This window comes from Phaethon aethereus (genome assembly GCF_964289735.1).
Source record: "Phaethon aethereus genome assembly, chromosome: 5".
NCBI classification, from domain to species: Eukaryota; Metazoa; Chordata; class Aves; order Phaethontiformes; family Phaethontidae; genus Phaethon; species Phaethon aethereus.
Window position 1 is genome coordinate 39,100,198 of NC_138579.1, and position 19,438 is coordinate 39,119,635.

General features: G+C 41.1%; 1 protein-coding gene across 1 annotated transcript in view; it reads right to left on the reverse strand.

Moving 5' to 3' along the window:
* Window positions 1-679: 679 nt before the first annotated feature.
* DCAF5 (DDB1 and CUL4 associated factor 5) overlaps window positions 680-19,438 on the reverse strand; it is a gene marked incomplete at its 5' end in the record, with an annotated part of 77,905 nt that continues 59,146 nt past the window's right edge. Inside the window, 2 exons of the mRNA XM_081999832.1 lie at window positions 680-2,906; window positions 9,522-9,649. Coding sequence (XP_081855958.1) covers window positions 1,098-2,906; window positions 9,522-9,649 — 1,937 coding nt within the window. The 3' untranslated portion in view covers window positions 680-1,097. The remainder of the gene's footprint in view (window positions 2,907-9,521; window positions 9,650-19,438) is intronic.

The following is a 19,438-nucleotide window of genomic DNA, read 5'->3' on the forward strand; positions in this document are numbered from 1 at the left end:
AGCTTTGGATTAAGGAAACTGCTAAAAAAGCAGTTTGCAGACTTTACCAAGTGTTGCTGTTAATACGCACCAGTTACATTATCCATCCTTCAGCTATTTTCTCTTTGGCCTACTGCTTACCAAAAGTAAGCACACGGGGGAAGGGGAGGGCACAGCCAAGATACAGCCCAACACTCAGAGCCATATTCTTAATAATAATAATAATAATAATAATAATAATAATAATAATGATGGTGGTGATAATGATGATAATAATAATAATAATAATGTTAATCTCACAGAAAGACGTATTTCAATGCCTGATTTTTAATAGCCCTTGGTTAGAGTGAGGCCTTACAGCGTAATACCTTCTTCTTGACAAACATTTTAGTATAGTGATGACACTGTGTTATTCAGTTCAGTTCTTAAAAAAAAAAACCCCACAAAATTGAATGTCACCATGGGAACAATCTAAAGTTGATTTTGGAACGAGGCTCATTTCTGATAGCTTTTTTGTTGGCATAAAAATAATGTCATTGAACTGTATCAGAAGCAAGTGCTTTATGAAGTATCATCTCTAAAGATACCAGTCAGTCCTGAAAATATCCTCCCACTAATGGTTGCATTTCTTTAGTTTCTTAAGTAGAATAAAGGGGCCCAGAAAGGTTTCTTCCCTGTTTTCCTCAACAAGAAACACACCCCAAGCTACCACCAGTGTGATCTAATTCAATCATTCTTCAGCCTGTAATGTGTAGTAAGTATCAGTATGGAAAAAATTCCTTCTTAGAAGAACAATTAAAACTTAAAGCAGTCATCCTGGTTGGCTGGCTGAACAAACGACACATGTTCACACAAGAATAAGTCAGTCAACCGTCTTAATAAGGATTTACTTTAAACAGAACCTTGTATGGGTACACTAGACTCAGTCTCATTAAGGAGTAAGTTGGATTTTTATACATTATGAACCATTGGCAATCTAAAACAGACCCACTGAAGAATGGAATGGAGAATCAAACGCAATGTTTCAGACCCAAGCTCTATGTGCCTTTAATACTTTCTTTTTCCTTCTCTTTTTTTTTTTTTGAGAGAGTGCACACTACGACAGACATTTGCATTTATCATGTTTTTAACTTCTTTTCTAAGGATGAACTCTCTGAATCTGCATCTTCCAACTCCGCTCTGTGTCTTTTCAGTCCTCCGAGAGATTGAGTGCTCTCACTGCCCGCAGGGTGCAAGTCAGCAGTATCCTCTCTTGTGCTCACATTGTAGCTGTTGGAGTCCATTTCAGACAGGCAGCAGTCTTTGTGCAAGGTCACACCCATCTGTACAAGGTTGCCATTATCAGCATTTGAGTGCACCTGTAGTCCTTGCATCACAGACTCCTGCTCTCCAAAACTCTGTCCATTGTTGAAGCATGAAGGGCGAAGATGCAAGTGGCCGTTATTGTGGTTAACGCAGGACGTGTCGAGGCTCCTCTCCTCACTGTCATCAGTCTGGTTTCTCGAGCAGTGACCCGACATGCTACACATGGCAACAGTGGAGAACGGAGGGACCAGTGAATGATGGCTTGATGCTGGTTGACAGTTCTGACTATTTTTCTGTTCCACAAGTCCTGCAGTCTGAACGCAAGGTTCTTCAGTACAACTACTTAGCCCTTTGCAGTTAGCTTTTCCATTGAGCTTTTTAGTCTCAAAAGAATGCTCTATACCTCCACTGCTAGTGTCTTCAGATGTGTTTTCTTGACCCTCCATCCGCCGCTGATTGTCACATTCATGAGCTTGACCATTACTAGAATTTTCTATCAAGCCACGTTCTTTTAAAGTTTCTTTGTTGTGGCTTTCAGTAGAAAGAGCTGGGGAACCTTGAGGAACTACCGAACTCAAGTTCCTAGCATCTTCCTTATTTAGTGAGCGTGCTGTACTGTGCCTTCCACTAGTTCCTGGTTTCCCTTCGTCATTCTCTCCATCTCCTCTGGAGGATTCGCCATCTTTACCAGCTGAATACGATATGTAGGAATAATGAAGCCATTTGTAAGCTTTGTAAATCTTTCTCTCCACTGATTCACTGTCTGAACAAGGAGAGGTCCTTTCTTTGACAACTTCTTTGTTGGCTGAACTCCTTTCTGGCGAAGAAGCTGGAGAAGAAGAAAGATCATCTACTTTGATCTGGGGGTAATCATAGATGTCCTCACCTATGTAGGGGGTCACAGTCTCAGTGTTAGTGCTAGTCCTTTCCTCCTTTTGCACCTTCTGTTGGCGCCTCAGCGCATTACGTTGCCTCATAGATGTGCGTCGTTCATTCAGTTCCTCTTCATCTTCTGTACTGCTGCTGCTGCTGGAACTGCTGGATTCGTTCTCCTCAGGACTCGGGGACCGCGGCCGTGGGAAAAGGTCTGTATCTAGTTCTGCCTCACAGGCATTGTCATCAGAGTCAGACTCATTGGAAAGGGCCAGGAGACGTTTATCCTGATACTTTCTCAGTGCAGAGAGCCTCTGCTGACGGGAAGCCACGTCTTCTCTGGCTGAGGGGGATTCAGCTGATCTTAAGGCCCTTAAGTTATAGGCTGTTTCATCAGACTCTTCAGCCGTATGTGGTGGGGAGTGATGCAAAGAGGCGGACGACTCCGACTCACTGTAAGCAGAGCGTTCACTTACTCCTGCATGGAGCTGCAGGATTGTGCTCTCACTGAGGTCACTGTCTGAGTCAGAACTCCAGCCCTCGATCTCCCGGCGCACCAGGGAGTCAAAAAAGGCCATCATCCGTGGATCTTCCTGGACTGACTGGTTGGCATAATCATGGGACAAACCACTACCACTGTTCAACACAAGACTGATGTACTCTTCGTGAGTGTAGAGGCAACGCGAATCATCCTCAATTCTACCATCCAGATCCCCTGTGCAGTCAGGCTGCTTGTAAGGACTCCAGATCTGTAACAGAAAAAAAAAAAAAAAAAAGAAGTCTTTGAATTTATAAACTATTATAAGCATTTGAAATAGAACAGTAGCGCAAATACCCAGAACAATTGCAAGTTGCAGATTGTTTTTATTAATTTTTATCCCTCAGACCCATACTTACAAGTATTCCAGAGATGTGGGGTTTTTTTCTCCCCCTTTACAAATGTGGTTTTCCTGCATCTACTTCACCCATCCAGAACTTAAAAGCTCTCACGCTGCAGATTATCCATCATTTCAGTATTTCATTGCGTAATAATTTCTCCCAAATTGCAGGGCTTTATGTAATAGGGGATGCTTACTCACTAATGGTAAGAATAGTTTGTTGCCTACAATACAGTCTTGGCACTAATAAAGGCACTTGTTTCCCAGGAAACTGGAGTTGCTTGTGCCAGTGATGTAACATTTCATCCAGCTGCATAGTCAGTCACACCTCATCAGCAGGCAGGGAGCTGAATGTATGGAGGTGAAAAGCAGAGCTGCACTACTCCCTTTAGGGAACAGTCATGAAGGAAAGAAAGCACCCAACATCCTCTCAAGACACAGTGGCATTTTTAGTTAGTGGGGAAAGGTGAAGGAGAAGAGTTTTACCAAAAGCTACTTTTGAAGTGGAGAGAGGTGGTAACATTGCAAAGCATAATGATTTCACCAATAGGAACAGCCTTGACTGTGTTGTCCCTCTAGCCTTCCCTCAGTTTTCCCAGTGTGGAAGGGAAAAGGAAAAAAAAAAAAAACAAAAGCCCCAAAGAAGATCTACCAGTATCTCTAAGAAACTGGTAATCCATAGCAAACATAACAGTTGGATCTCTTCACCTTTCTCAGTTTTACTCACAGAATCGGGGGCAATATGATTAAGGCACTCATTGGACAACCACTATCAATTTATTCTAGATCAATGGTTAATGCGATGCACAACACTTACTGTAAGCAGAGCTAGTATGTAGCTTATTCACAATACTGCCTTAACATTCTGCTTATAAAATAACTGATTTCAGTCATGCTTTGGTTTTACCACTCTAACAAGCCCAGGGAAAAAAATTCTACGCCAGCTGTCTATACCAGGTTGGCCTTTTGGGATAAACTTTGGCAAAAACATCTAACTCCTTTCCCAACAGAAATTAGTCTAGTTTTGTTCCAAGTAGACAAAACTGCTAACAAAAAGATTTTTTTGCCTGTGAAAATGGGATAAGCAGCACTCATCTCACACATGTGTAGTTAACACAAGCAACATAATCTGATACTACCATGACAAGCACTATAAAAAAAGCACACGAGAATGCCAGTAATTCTGTGTTCACAGAGATTTTCAACAGTGTACAGTAAGACCTTACACCTTTAATATTGGAAGTAAAACGAAATAAATTATCTTGCAGCTACTTGTTCAGCACAGCCAAATTTCAGATGTACAGGTAACCTTTATTCTGGAATTCTCCCAAATAAAATTAAAGTAAATTGCCTTTACTTTCCATCCTCTGGAATTTATGGTTAACAGAGCTTCCTCACATGATCTGGCCATGTCAATAAAAAAGACGCTATACCAAAATTAAAGTGGGCTGCAGATATACCTTTTTGTGTATGGCAATCACGAAGCTGCCTTTCAGAGCAAAGGCAAAGGAATTTTACACTGCATTACATTAGCCTGTTCCTAGGAACATGCCTCAATATCAAGGTGTGTTTGCTATTTGTACTTAATTGCTTTTTTTATTATTTGTAGTACTTAAGAAAATTCTCTTCTAGCACAGTTCATTAATATAATACTTGAAACTAGACTGAAGACAGTCTCCATTGCTTCATTCAAGCACGGCACTTACTAGACACATAGCTTGAGAGATGAGCATCAGGTTTGGATAAAGATAACAAAACCCAACCTAAGCCCACTTTGTATAGGCTTCCATTGATCATACTTAACCAAGAGAACAATCCTCTAATTATTTCCCATGCTCCACTTCCTAAAGACAACCTAGGAAAGAGTCTTCTCTCATCGGATGCAGGAGACATTGTTGATTTGGGGATACGCCAAGTTTTTGAAGAGAAGAATAGAACTCTACTTGCTTGAAGGACTGTTCTGAGTTGCTGCCTTCTTGATGATTTAACTAGCACATGTTCAGTACCTTCTCTCACAGTTCATCAGATCTTTTCCCCTCCTTATCCCACTACTGAGCATTTCGGCAAGTAGATCAGATAATTTTGTATTTAAGAAGCATATACATGCTTGTAAATGCTTCATACTATATGCCAGGACAAGCAGGCTGGCATGCCCCTTCCTCAAATAGTCTTAGCCGTGTTAGATTGACTACAAGGTTTTGTAAAACTTTTTTTTTTTTTAAGCAAAAGAATTAGAAAACTCTTAGATTCTGTATGAACAAATATAAATGGAGGAAAGGTAGTCTGCTCTGAAGTCTCTCTGGGAAAGGTCTGTTTTATAATGAAAAGTCATCTAAAAAGGTACGTAAAGCGTGCACATAGAGATTCCACATCCTTGATAACGTTACCAGATCTTTCTGCTCACTCTGCAAATATCAGAGAAAATACAGCAGTGTTAACTATTGAAAAGATAGCTACAGAGAGTCCATAGTGAGGCTTTTCCCTTCCAAGACAGATTTGTTCCCAAAGGAACAAATCATGAAGAGAAGTCAAGGGAATTCAGGATGAATACCTGTTTGCACAGGATCAGATGTCCCTGGAGATCGATATTCCTAATTTTTAGACATTTTGCTATGAAGGAGTGTGAGGGCCTGACAGAGTCAAGGAAAGAAAGCAGACTAAGAATCTATCCTTGGCAGAACTGGGAAATCTTTAAACTGGCAGCAACTGGTCCAGTGCTCTCTGAGGCATCTGGAACGGGCTTCTTTGTAAATGGCATGCCTTTGCCTTTTTCTCATGCTCTGACTGATGCCATGTCGAGGAAGAATGTGAGCAAATTGGAGAAAGTTGGCAAATCATCTCACTGAAGCAACAATCTATCAAGAAGTTCTTTCTCTGTCAGAGGATTAAGGAGCTGAACATTACTCACTGATGCCCCGAGTATGGATATAAAAATAGGAACAGTAATAGAAAAGAGGAGTACAAAACTGGTTCTCTGCTTCAGCAGAGATGCTTCAGAGAGCATCTTTGAATTGCTTGTGTTCCATGGTGGCAAACCCCCAAATTTTAAAACAAAAAAGTAGCTATGCCCATAGCGTGAGAATAATTAAAACCAGCTATATTAGATTATCTGATTAGGCAGAGGCAGCTAGCCACAATGACATTAATCTGTCACCATAGCAACATGGGCAAATAGACTTTGCTATCTTTGATATACTGATGATTTTTAAACAAATGGGACCTACAACAGTTGTGCTCAGTTACACAGTACTCCATTTCCAATACAAAACAGTATTTCTTTCTGAAAATCCTTACATACGTTATCTATTTCATTTTTTCTGGAACTGTCTTCTAACTGCATAATTCTCCATGGCCCTCCTCTAAGCCCCACACATCAGAGGGAATGTCTCATTTATTTCTCCTGCAATGCAATTTGTTTTCCTGCCAGCACATCCCAATGTCTCACACAATTAACTGAGGGAAAAAGTGGTATTTTTCTATTTTATATTGTTTTAGCCCTCCTGGTGAATGCTTGCTGCAAATGACAATTTTAGTTCACAGCTGTGCTCTTCCATACAATTTTACTGAGGTCCAGGTTTCTGAAATGGAGAGCAATGAGCAATTCATCTGGGTTCATGTGTCCAGCACACACTGTCTGGAGTCAAGGCTTCTAGTACCCTTTTTTAATGAGCTTGTTGAGTCTCATTTTAGGTCTCTGAAACCTCCTCACTTGCATATTCACACCACCCCCATCTTATCCATTATATTCTCAGTCCTAGCAGAAATCAAACCCTAAATCACTGAGTTACTGAATTGTCTTGTGGGTACTTTACAACAAAATAAAATTAAGCAAAAAAAACATAACCACAAAGGTAAAAATCATTCTTGTGAATACTATTCATCTCAGCAGGGCTAGGCCTGAGATGAATTTGTATCTCTCTCAATTGTAATCAGCACTAAAATAGCAAGTGTGTTGGCAGAAGCACATAAAATTGTTGAATGGCTTGTCTGTATCATGCCTTGATGCCGGTGCTATCAGTTCCTCCCTTCTAGCAGCACTAAATTAAGGCCAGTTAAGTCTAAAAATTAAGGGCTCCAACAAACAACTACTTGCATCCACATTTTTAATTCACCACAGAGTTTCTACAATTGAGGGAATGGAATACCAGCTAACCACAGTAAAGTTATCTTCTGTGATTTCATTCCAGAAAGATGTTTAAAAGACACTTGAAGGACAGTATAAGGAAGGACACTTCTTTAGGAGCTGATTAAAACAAAAAAACACACACCAAGAAAACAAGAAAACATAAAATTAAAAAAACCCCTAATTATAATTTTTATTTATGGCTCTTCCTCTTGTCATCTCAACATCCCTGAGCAAAGACATCAAGCATTTATTTGGGGGAAAGAAAGATGGCCATGCAAGTGAAGAACTCATGTTCCCAGCTGGTTTTAATGCAGTAAATAGCGCCTTAGACCTGCTGGTGGTGTCTCTCCTGTTTTGCCCTTCTGCTAGTGGCAGTTACTAGCCTCCCACCTATCTGCAGAAGTAGCTGGAATGAAGAAGAAGCCACCATTGCATGGTCACCTGCAAACCACTGTTCACTGAGACAGAACCTTTAAAGAGTGAAGTCATGCAGATCAGACAAGATACAAACCTTAAAACAACCTGATCCCCAAACAAGGCACATTACAAACTGAGACAAAATGACATGCAATAAAAGGGTAAGAAGTTTTGGTTCGCTAATAAACTTAATACATTAAACACCTTTCCCTTAATTTGTTTCTAGCTTGCAATGTTTGGGGAATTCAGTTCCTTAAAAGCAGCTACACGAGTTCCATTGCACATACTGCGACACAACAGGTGTTCTCTTCTAAGGAAGCATTCAAGCAGAGGTGTCTTTGAAAGAGTTGCACAACCTGGGACTGGAGCCTTAATCGAACTAACCTTTTAATTACTAGGCAACACCTCCCTCCCCTCCCCCCCAAAACCCTAGCAGAAGTACACAAAAGCAACACAGGGGATGTTTATACCAATGCTAATCCAACAGTCTAAGCACACTCATGCAGGAAGTATTCACAGGGTGAAGGGTCAGCAGATCTAAAATCCAAAAGGGAGAATTTAGGCTGTGTGAATCCAGTTCCCAAAGCAAAAAAAAAAAAAAAAAAAAAAAGCCTCTGGCGAAACTGTTGTTAAACAGCGGCAGTTTGACTGCTTGGAAACTGAAAAATCAGTGAGCTGCTAAGATTGTTCAATGCATTTTTGTTCAAAGCTTGTATTTGACAGATTTGTGATCAAACCTGTCAGAGGGACACAGATGAAGAAAAAAGTACAAAGCAAACTAAAGTACCAGTGGAAGATAGAAGATAAGGAAAGCTGAACTACAGTCAGAACCCAAATGCTGAGAGTAGCTGTAATGCAAGTGACACAGCTGGGCACTGGGCCATGGTCCCAGGGTTTTGGGCCATTTCTGGTCCATACAGACCACAAAAACATTCCTTCGCAGGACAAGTTTATTCAGTCAACTTACAGCTGACTAAACCATTTACTAACACTCAACCAACCTCATTTACAGCCACATGCAGGTAAGACTTTGATGAAGTCATTCAACAAACAGTTAGAAGAAGCATCAGTTCTCATTATCCTACTTAAAATTAAATGGTTCTCGTTTCTTTCATCTTGTTGATAGACATAAATTTTAGCAAAATTTCTAACCCAGCAGAATGCAAAGTACATTAGTGCAGCATAATCCTCCGCTTCCCCGCCCTCAACTTCTGCTATTAGAAGTCACAAAAAAGTTTCTGCCTTGCTCCCCACAATATTTGCTGCCTTTCCTTAAGGAAAGAAAGTTTCAGAAGATAACAAAGTTTGTTATCTCTTTACATTCCACATAAAAAGGCAGAAACTTTCTAAAAATACCATACATTGTTAGAGGACTCAGAAAAGACATATTGTGGAAGGTATTAAGAGTCCTGTTTCCTCTGGAAGCCACAGAAAGGTATGTTGAATTGATTCAATGCAGAAGTGTGTATAAAAATTACAGAAGGGCTCCTGAGGCAGTATTTGGGCCAAAATCAGCTAGGTCAGGCTAGTCTAAGGCTCAGTGATACTCTTTCATGAGATTTTTATCAAATTTTAGCCCAAAGTTTTCTAAGTCTTAGGAGATCACATTACAGCTGTGACCAGACTCTCCTGAGAAGGACTGTTTGCATGATACTTCAGTTATGTATGGAATGAAACTCAAAAAAATTTCCTTTTTCAAGGTACAAATCCAGGAAATTCTGATCTTATCCATTATCACTAAAGCCTTTAAAATTGAAATGGAGTTTAAAGTTGAAATGCCCAACTAAAAATCTGCATGGGTTTAGCCAGCAAATGAGACATACCACTTTACAAAAGAATAAGATGAGAAGACAGGATGGTTGTGGAAAGGAACGATGCTGAGCGAAACAAAACATTTCTTCCTTAAATACCAAAAGAGCACGTTTTCTCGTAGTTAATCTTACCTTTATAATCTTTTCAACGCCAGAAGAGCAGATCATGTAAGTGTGAGGATTAAACCGGACTTGGTTTACAATTGACCGATGACCTTTCAATACCATAAAAGCACCATTGACGACCCTGCCAATGCCACCTAGGGGAAAAACAAGCACACACTAAAATGAATAATTAAATCTTCGTGTTGCTTTCATTCATAATAATTTGAAAGTCATATTATATTTGACAATGCGTTTCAGCTTTATTTTGCAATATTTGAAGGCCTGTGCTGGCTGCAGAATTCCAATTTTATGAGCAATGCTCCTATGAAAAGCTGCGAGTTTGATGAAAAGCATCCTTCCTGCAAATTAGGACTTGGAGGCTAGCTTTAGTTCAACTATCTAAACAATGAAGGTTTTTGACCTAATATGACAAGTATGTGAATAAGAACAACATACACACTTAATGAAATCACCAGTGAAACCATAGTGCCTAAGGCATAACACTACTCACAGTTTGTAAATTTGAAGCAGAGACAAATAAAGAAGTTGACTTTTTTTAATAGCTATTTGCTACTAGCTAAAAAAATGTATTTTTTATATCAGCAATTTATTACAGTCACAGTTGACTCTAGTCTGATGGGTAGGAATCTAAAGGAGGCAATCTTCAAGGCTGTTAACCTGAGTTACAACATTACAGCTGGACTTAGCATAGCCTTCCCTAGACTGGGATCTGTAACAACTTGTATTTCTGTGAATCAAGCTTAGAGAGGGACCTGAAATAACACATCTGACCAGTGTGTTATATCATTCTTTGTCACAAGGCAGGGAATTAGCTGAAGTGGAATGCTTTTGTGCTAATGGTAAAACTCAAAACAGAAGCCAGACAACTTTTCTGCTTGGTCATTGACTCTTACTAGGTCTATACACAAAAGCAAGAAACAGTAATTTTTTATATTCATAGATTTACACAATTAAAACCATAGATTAGTTAGAAAGTACATCTGTGTATCTGAATAAACAAGTGTCAATCAACATGCTATGATTAACATCTTCAGTGAAAGAAACCAAAACTTTTAAAAGAGGGTAAGTAAAAATTCACTTCAGTGAATTTTTTCAGTAAGTAAAAAACCACTTCAGAGGAAAACAATCTTCCGATTTACAACTTTAAAGGTCGTAAGCACACCTTACAGGAAGTTAAAATAATTTCATTAGCTTCTGTGCTACTTATAGTTGTCCTAACACTAAACAAGTAAACTTTATGTTCTTCTTGATGAAGATGTTTGCTATCCTTTTTTGTCCTCAACAGGAGATCTTTCAGCTGCTGGTTTAAGCCCTAAGCCCAATGTTGAACAATTTGTCTTCTAAAACAGAGTCAGAGTTCTCCTGCAATGCACATTTCCTAAAGGAAAACTTGCATTAACACTGAAGAGTAGGAAGATAGAAGGGTCAAGAAAAAAGAAAAAAGGCGTTCCTATATCACCTTCCATTTGTTAGGTTACATAAATGATAACAAACTGCAGCTAGTGAGCTTGTGTTCAGTCCACCTCCTCTTAGAAAAAGTACTCTATCCCTTCCACTCATTATAACTCCACTCAGAAGACTAGACTGATGTGTACATGGTGTACAAACCATGGTAAGGATTTAGAATGAGGAGTCATCCAACTCCTAAAAATCCACAGACAGATCTTCTAACTGCTTCTGGAAAGTGTGCCATTTGCACAGATAAATTTTTGCAGACCAAACTGCAGTTTCATGGCACTTTGGGATAGAACGATAATGTGCCTGAAAGAAGGGAAAAGAGATGCTGAATAACTCCAAGGACCAAAATGCATGGCCATTTTAAAGATTTTGTATACAGAATGAAGGCTCATTTAAAAGTATGAAAACTTGAAAGGGAGACTATCACTCTAGTTAACTTCTAAATATGTTCATTGAAACTGCATTCAGACTGAGCTACCTGGAACAGTTCTCTTATTTTGGTACACTTGTATTTTCTGTGAAGGTTCAGAGATAAGCTCTGCCTTCTGCCACTGGAGCAAGATTTCAGCAGTGTAAGCAAAGTTGACTGAGAAATAACTGATTCGAGACTAAGTTCATTAAATGGCAAATTGGGGTCTCTTGATATTCTTTTCCATTTTATGAGATTCCTCACGTCCTTTCATTCTGCTCACCCTGCTAGACATTCATGACCACATTTAAGGCTGATGGCAAGTTGCCCTACTCCCACAGCATTCCTTCCAGCCAAATCACAGTTGTCAATCCAATTGCATCTATCAAGCCAACGGCAGATGGTTACATCAAGTCCAGTTCTCAACGCATTTATCTTGACCTAGCAGACAAATGCTCCAGGAAGAGGGCCTTGGGAATGAAGAGACAATTTGCTTAGGAAATGTTTCCAAGTCTGTAAGTAATGCCTAAAACAAGTTTCAACTATCCATGGACTCTAGCTGCCTGAATTCAGTACAAAAGAAGAAATACGCCCTACAAAACACTTACATAAGAGTCAGAAGTTAGAGACACAATAAGCAAAGAGAGGAAATACAAATTTAGGGCACCAATATCTTGGGCTGCATTTCCAAGTCAGTCATTGGCCTTTTGTGGTACTGTCAGCAGTGTGAATTAGCCCATGTTATTTTCCTAACAGTGAAAACAGTTATTTAATGCCAGAACTGTCTTCTGGCATTAAACATTTATCAATACACTAAGAGCACTGGATGAAAAGTGCACAGCATGCCATGTCTAGAACATACAGCTCTCCCTAGGCTGTAGTCAAATTCAGGCAGTGTCTGAAGCTCAGAAAGCCAGCTGTATCCCAGGCTGCATCAAAAGAAGCATGTCCAGCAGGTCGAGGCAGGTGATTCTCCACCCTCTACTCTGCTCTCATGAGACCCCACCTGGAGTACTGTGTCCAGCTCTGGGTTCCCCAGCACAAGACAGACATGGGCATGCTACAGTGGGTCCAGAGGAGGGCCACAAAAATGATCAGAAGGATGGAACACCTCTCCTGGGAGGACAGGCTGAGAGAGTTAGGGCTGTTCATCCTGGAGAAAAGGCAGCTCCATGGAGACCCTTTCAATAAAAGGGGCTTATAAGAAAGACAGAGAGAGACTTTTTACCAAGGCCTGTAGTGACAGGAGAAAGGGCAACAGTTTTAAGCTGAAAGACCGTAGACTTACATTGGCTATAAGGAAGAAATTTTTTACAATGAGGATGACGAGACATTGGAACAGGTTGCCCAGTTCTAGAACATACTTCACTCCTCTTAAGGGTGAAGGTGAACTTCCCTACAAAGGCCCTTAAAACAACTAACTGCCCAATTACAGGAAAAGTCCCCTAGGAGCAGATTACTGCAATTACAAGTCCTAGCAGTTAGCTTTTTTCCAGTAGTACGAGAGGTTTTAATCATTTAAACCAAAAAGAATGGACTCTAGCAATATTCTGATAATCTTTGTGTCAAATGTAATAGACTACCCCAGAACCTCATTTTTGGACACCCCCCTGCCTCATTCAATTTTAGTCTACCAACTTCTATGTGCTTAAGCAATGTCTCTAAGTAAGTGCTTAATGCAGAGCCTTCTACATCCTTATCCTCACAGCAGTCCCTTCACTTTATAGTAGCCCAGCAAAGTTGGTATCATATTACATGAGTATCTGCGTGGCAGACATATGCCTGTGTCCAGACTTGTCTGGAATCTCCCTGGTCTCCCAGCAGAGGTTTAGCTGCAGCCATACAGCTTCTAGCCATCTCACGGTGTGAGTTAAGTTTGCTCATGTCTGCTGGGGGCGGGGGCGGGAAGTGCATCTGTACATTAAGTGTAGGTTGGCCACAAGATGCTCAAATCCCCGAGGCCATCTTCCTTTTCTGCATGTAATAATTTCTTTTTGCTGTCTTCACTTTAACTAGTATTTTTATTTGTATTGTTTCAGCAGAACTGACCTCTGCTATCCCAACAACACTCAAATTTTGCTTTTGAGGTTTGGGGGTTTTTTTAGAGGATAGAGGTGTTGTTTCATTTGTTTTTGAATTTAGTGGCATGCACAGGTCCTGGAACTGGTTTAGCATGGCTGCTTTTACATTCTTAGATAGTTACCACGTGCATAAGCCATTAGCTTACATATGTGTTATTAATAATACACAAAAAAGTCTAAAATTGGCATAATCAGCCTCTGAAGACTTCAAGGTTTCTAACTTTCTAATCTCTAACCACTGGAGGGAAGGGATGAAGATATACTAGCTGGTTTTGCAATACTTTCCAAAAATGGCTATACTTAAAATCAGTTCTGAGTAGTGGTTTAGTGTTCTAGCTGTGCTGGTTGATGTTGTTTTGGTCTGCTTTTACACAAAGTGAAATGTTGAAAAAATCCCTCTTCCTCTCCACCCTGCAAATGAGTGCTCCAAAGAGGAGCAATACAAAGTCTCCAAAAATTCTTTAAATATCCTACTATGATATGTGATCAGCTGGAAGAAATAACTTGCAAAAGGCTGAATCTGAAGTGTACATTTTAAAACAGATTTCCCGTACACATGTTTGACAAGAATACCATGGCAACACAAGGCATATCTACAGGCTCCGATACAGACAGGAGGAAGGAATACTACAATGCTCTGAAGCAGTAGTCGTCTACTAAGTTGCCAAAGCGATTACTTCTTGGTTTGCTTTATAATTTTATGTTTCAAATATTATGATAATGAAATCCTCGTTAATTATGTGGTTTTGGAAACATTTATGCAAATGCATAGACATTTCACATATTGAGAACATGCTGGATGGTACATACCAACATGTTTTAAAAAATGTTAGTAATCCATAATGAAGGAGAGCAAGATATTTGGATAGCAGTCTGACTTCCCATGCACAAGTTTCACCACACGTAGCAGTGTTTAAAAAAAACACACAGAAGAATGAATTATTTGAAGGATAAGGGAAAAGGAAGTGATAGATTATTAGGAAAAGTGACCTCGCACAGAAATCCTGTAAGAATGTAGAACAGTCTCTAAACTAATGGAAGCTGCGTTGTTCCAAACATTTAAAAAAACCTGTCAAAGCGCCAAAGAACTCGCTGGGATAAGGAACAATCTTCCACTGGCTCTGTAATGTAGGAATCAAGTGACCTCATTAAGAAGTCCCTTCTATCTTGGACACTGAAAAAGAAGTCCCACTGATTGTTCATATAAGGTAGAAAGATGTTCCACAGACTAAAGCATAACTTCATACAAGCCTCGTGAATTACTCAAAGTGCTAAAAACTCCTGAGAAGAACCAGGTATTTGCAGCTGCTGCCAGTGTGCCATAGCATACCATTTCATTGTAGTACTTGGCACTACAGTGGAAAGCTCATTTAAAATTAATTTAGTTTTCATTAATAATAATCCAGGACACATTTTAGACCGTAGGCTACTGCCCTGCATTTGAATCCTATGAGGTCATCATGTGCTAGTGGAAGAGAGATACCATAGTTTGGAAAGCAAATACACTGCACAATGCAAGCAAATATGGATAGGATATAGGGCCTCTGCCTTCAGTGCAGCAAATTATGTCTAGACTCCTCAAGAAGCCTCTCTCTGGTCACTCACACACCTGTGTTTGTTTTGTACAGTGCATGCCAGCAGATGGCTTTGCTCCTTACAAAACCGTCTGTAGAGAAGCTTGATTTAACACAAGCACTCTTGCCCTGAGAGCACAGGGCCCTGCAGCATCCCTTCAGGGGGGATCAGGAATCTGACTCCAGCTCTGGCAGCAGCCAGAGCAACTTCAAGATTTCTCAGCAGCACAGGCAAAACTGACTTTGGCCACATCAAATATGGGGTGAGAACAGCAAGGGCTGGCCAAGATCCTTTATCCTCCCCGCATGGTAAGAGGAGACAGTTTGGAGGGGCACCAGGGGACTCCGGCTTAGGACTTCCACTACTACAAGAGAAAGACTGCTTCCTTCGTCACCTTCAAACCCATCCTGCGCCTCCCAGGCCAGGAGAAAGGACCAACGTGGCCTTGCAGAGCCTGTGTAAGCACAGGGCGCAGCGGGCTGGCATCAGCACCTGCCTCAGGCAACCTGCTCTTCCGGGCAATCACCCACTTTGCTTAGCCTACACCTAAAACCAGCCCAGCGGTGGTCTTGTACCTCTGCAGAGGTTCCAAAAGTCAAAGAAAAAAATTCATATTTAATCATCTAAAGAATATGCAAAAAGCTGTAGTGGTAATTGGCTATTTTTGGATGTATATTTTCTCCTTTCTTTTGTTGCTGCTAAATATCTGCCATATCTATCTATGCCTTATCTATACCAACCCTCCCACTGTTATTAGCACCAGTAAAGCTGAACAACAATATGAAAGCTAAGATAAAATTACTACAGAAATAAAAACTTTGGCACACCCTTTCCACTCTGTCCCCTCTCCTGGTCTGAGGGAGATGGCTCTTTCGGTGTGTTTAACTGCACAGGTCACAATGGTTTTTACAATGTTACTGGAACCATGCTGTGCTGGGTTTGTGTGGCAAGGTTTTGGTAGTGGAGGGGGCTGCAGGGGTGGCTTCTGTGAGAAGCTGCTAGAAGCTTCCCCCATGTCCCATAGAGCACAATGCCAGCTGGCTCACAAGACAGACCTGCCACTGGCCAAGGCCAATGGTGGTAGCGCCTCTGGGATAACATTGTTAAGGAGGAAAAAAAGTGAAACACAGCAATCACAGCTGGAGGGAGGAGGGAGAATATGTGAGAGGAACAGCTCTGCAGACACCAAAGCTAGTGCAGAACGAGGGGGAGGAGGTGCTCCAGGCACCCGACCAGAGATTCCCCTGCAGCCTCTGGTGAAGACCATGATGAGGCCGGCTGTATCCCTGCAGCCCATGGAGCTCCGCGGGAAGTGAAAATCCACCTGCAGCCTGTGGAGGTTAACGGTGGAACAGATCTCCACCTGCAGCCTGTAGAGGACCCCACACCAGAGCAGCTGGATGCCCGAAGGGGGCTGTGACCCCATGGGAAGCCCACACTGGAGCAGGCTCCTGGCAGGGAGAGAGGAGCCCAGGCTGGAGCAGGTTTGCTGGCAGGACTTGTGACCCCGCAGGGGACCCAGGCTGGAGCAGTCTGTTCTTGAAGGACGGCACCCTGTGGAAGGGACCCAGGTTGGAGCAGTTTGTGAAGAACTGCAGCCCGTGGGAAGGACTCATGTTGGAGAAGTTTGTGGAGGACTGTCTCCCGTGGGAGGGACACCACGCTGGAGCAGGGGAAGAGCGTGAGGAGTCCTCCCTCTGAGGAGGAAGGAGCAGCAGAGACAATGTGTGATGGACTGACCACAACCCCCATTCCCTATCCCCTTGCGTTGCTCGGGGGGAGGAGGTAGAGAATTTGGGAGTGAAGTTGAGCCCAGGAAGAAGGGAGGGGTGAGGGGAAGGTGTTTTAAGATTTGCTTTTAGCTCTCATTACCCTACTCCAACTTGACTGCTAATAAATCAAAGTAATTTCCCCAAGTTGAGTCTGTTTTGCCTGTGACTGTAATTGCTGAACGACCTCTCCCTGCCCTTATCTTGACCCACAAGCTCCTCGTGACACTTCCTCTGTTCTGTCCAGCTGAGAAGGGGAGTGATAGAGCAGCTTTGGTGGGCACCTGGCATTTAGCCAAGGTCAACCCACCACACATGCAAATTACCATCAACAACTTTCTGAACATAAAGGCAATAAAATAAGTGAAATTATCACACAACTGAGAGGTTGTTTTTTTTTAATGGAGGTGTGAAAACTGCTTGCCTGTACATTTATTTTGTACTGGTAGCTGCAAACATGTTCAATACAATAAAGAGAAAGGAGCTTTAGTACAATCAAATGGCTAGTTGCTGGGGACTAAGGCTTTTCCAGCCTCTCCCAGTGCTCAGCATTATCTTCAGCTTTCTAGTGCTAAATTAGATAGTAAACATGCTAAGGACGGTGACAGAAACACTCATGAATGCTGAATCTTCTTCCACTTGGCTACAGCACTACAAAGCACTCAACACTGCCTTGTTTTCTGATAGATGCCATCAAGCCAGGACATTTCTACGCGTTTCTGGTATTACAATCCACATGACATGGAAACCAGTCTAAATTCCACTGGCTATAAGAACATCTTCTACACTGCCCCACCACTTATTTGCTGTGATAATTAAACACTGTTCCATAGCACACTACAGTCAACACTGACCTGAAGGAAGAGACAAACTACAGTCCTAAAAGTGAAACAGTTTAGATCCCAAGACCACGTCTCACGAAAATAAATTTTTTAAAAAATACAAACCTTCCAGAGCATACTCCCCATTGGGCCAGATGGCTTCCTCCCCGCAACCCACCTGGTATGTATATATGCTTGTGTGCACATATATACAAATCTCAAAAATAGCTAAAGACATTAAGAAACACTTAATCATCTATTATTCATCTTCACTTATCAGCCTGGAACTTTGAGAACTTAAACCACAAGCTGTCTCCAGTGAGATAACCCTGTTCAAATGTTATTAAAAGATCTGTTGCTGAATTCTTCAAGCCTGCAGAGCTGTCTGCATTTACAATGACCAATGAAGAAAAAAAAAAGGGGAAGAAAAATTGCATCAGTTCTGATGAAGATTGGTGCAATGAGTTTAGTAACCGGACCACAATGATAGGTCCTTTCTTGCTAGCAGTTACAGTCAAAGATAGAATTTAAAAGAGGTTTTGAAATGCAGTTTGCTGTTCTGATTTAGTGAAGTTTTCAGAAGTTTGGTGACAGCCTGCTCATGTAAACTAAAGGATCCTCAACTGTCTTCTCAATCACAAATAAGTATATCCCTCACATAGCATCTTTGAGCAGTATTTCAAAAGCAAGAGACAAGCTCTGAGTTGCAAAGATGATTCAGAGTAGTGGGTGAGGAATGTAAATTCCATTTTGCAAAACATTTGGTCTACCAAGCCCTCTATTACCTCACAAGACATGTCAGGTTCTGTCTTGAACAGGGATTCTTTACCAGCTAAGAGACCATGTTTATAGGAGTTAGGTTTAAATACTGCCTGAAGTGCTTATATGTTAACAGTCTTGCTGGGCAGGTCATGTAGGGCTGATGTCTCTTCTCGCTTCTAGCTTGCTTTGGAGTCAAGTAAAAGCTGTGGAAACTCAGGACTGCTTTTCTTCTGCAAGACCAATGTATTAAATTTGCTAGAAACTCCGCCTCTGAAGAAAGCTGGAATATATACTTTAAAGAGAAAATTGGCTAACAAATTCACCAAACAATTGGCAATTACTTCTGAAGCACAGTGGAAAGCTGGGTAGTACTTGGATGGAGAAGAAAGTGGAAAAATGAGCAAACTATTCCATCTTCAAGAAAGGACAAAAGGTAGTAAAAAGCAACCAACCTTCTGGCACAGGAAATCCTGGCCTGTTCAGAATAATCTAAGATTGTGAAGGGAGACAGCCAGTAAAACTCTTCAACAGAATACCTTGCTAAGCAATTTAGGAAATACCTTTTTTCACAGACCTCCCCACCCCAAAGTAAATCCTGTCTAATAACTGGACCGAACAAAACTGCTGGCAGAGTTTCCAGCTGAGAGGGAATGACTCAACACAACCTACCAGGAGGACACCTCTACATTATGATTATATGCAAAAAAACCAGCAGAATTTGTTCCTTTTTCCTGGCAAAATACCAATACAGGTAACCGCATTCCTCCAACTTGAAATATGTTTGCAATTGTCTGACTGGTGTGTTCCTTCCCACTTCTCTTCATCTTCTGTGTAGTAATGTTACTAGCCATTAGATAGCTAGTATTTGCTGCACCTGTACTTAAGCAAAATAATCTATTTCAGAGTTGTTGTTAAGGATGCAGCTCTGTAAAAAGATTTACATTTGCAAAAAAGTTATTCACAAATAGCTGGTATAATTTAAGGGAGTTGTATCATAAATATTTACAGTAACACAATGCCTGAATTCAACCGGAAGGTAGAAATCAGT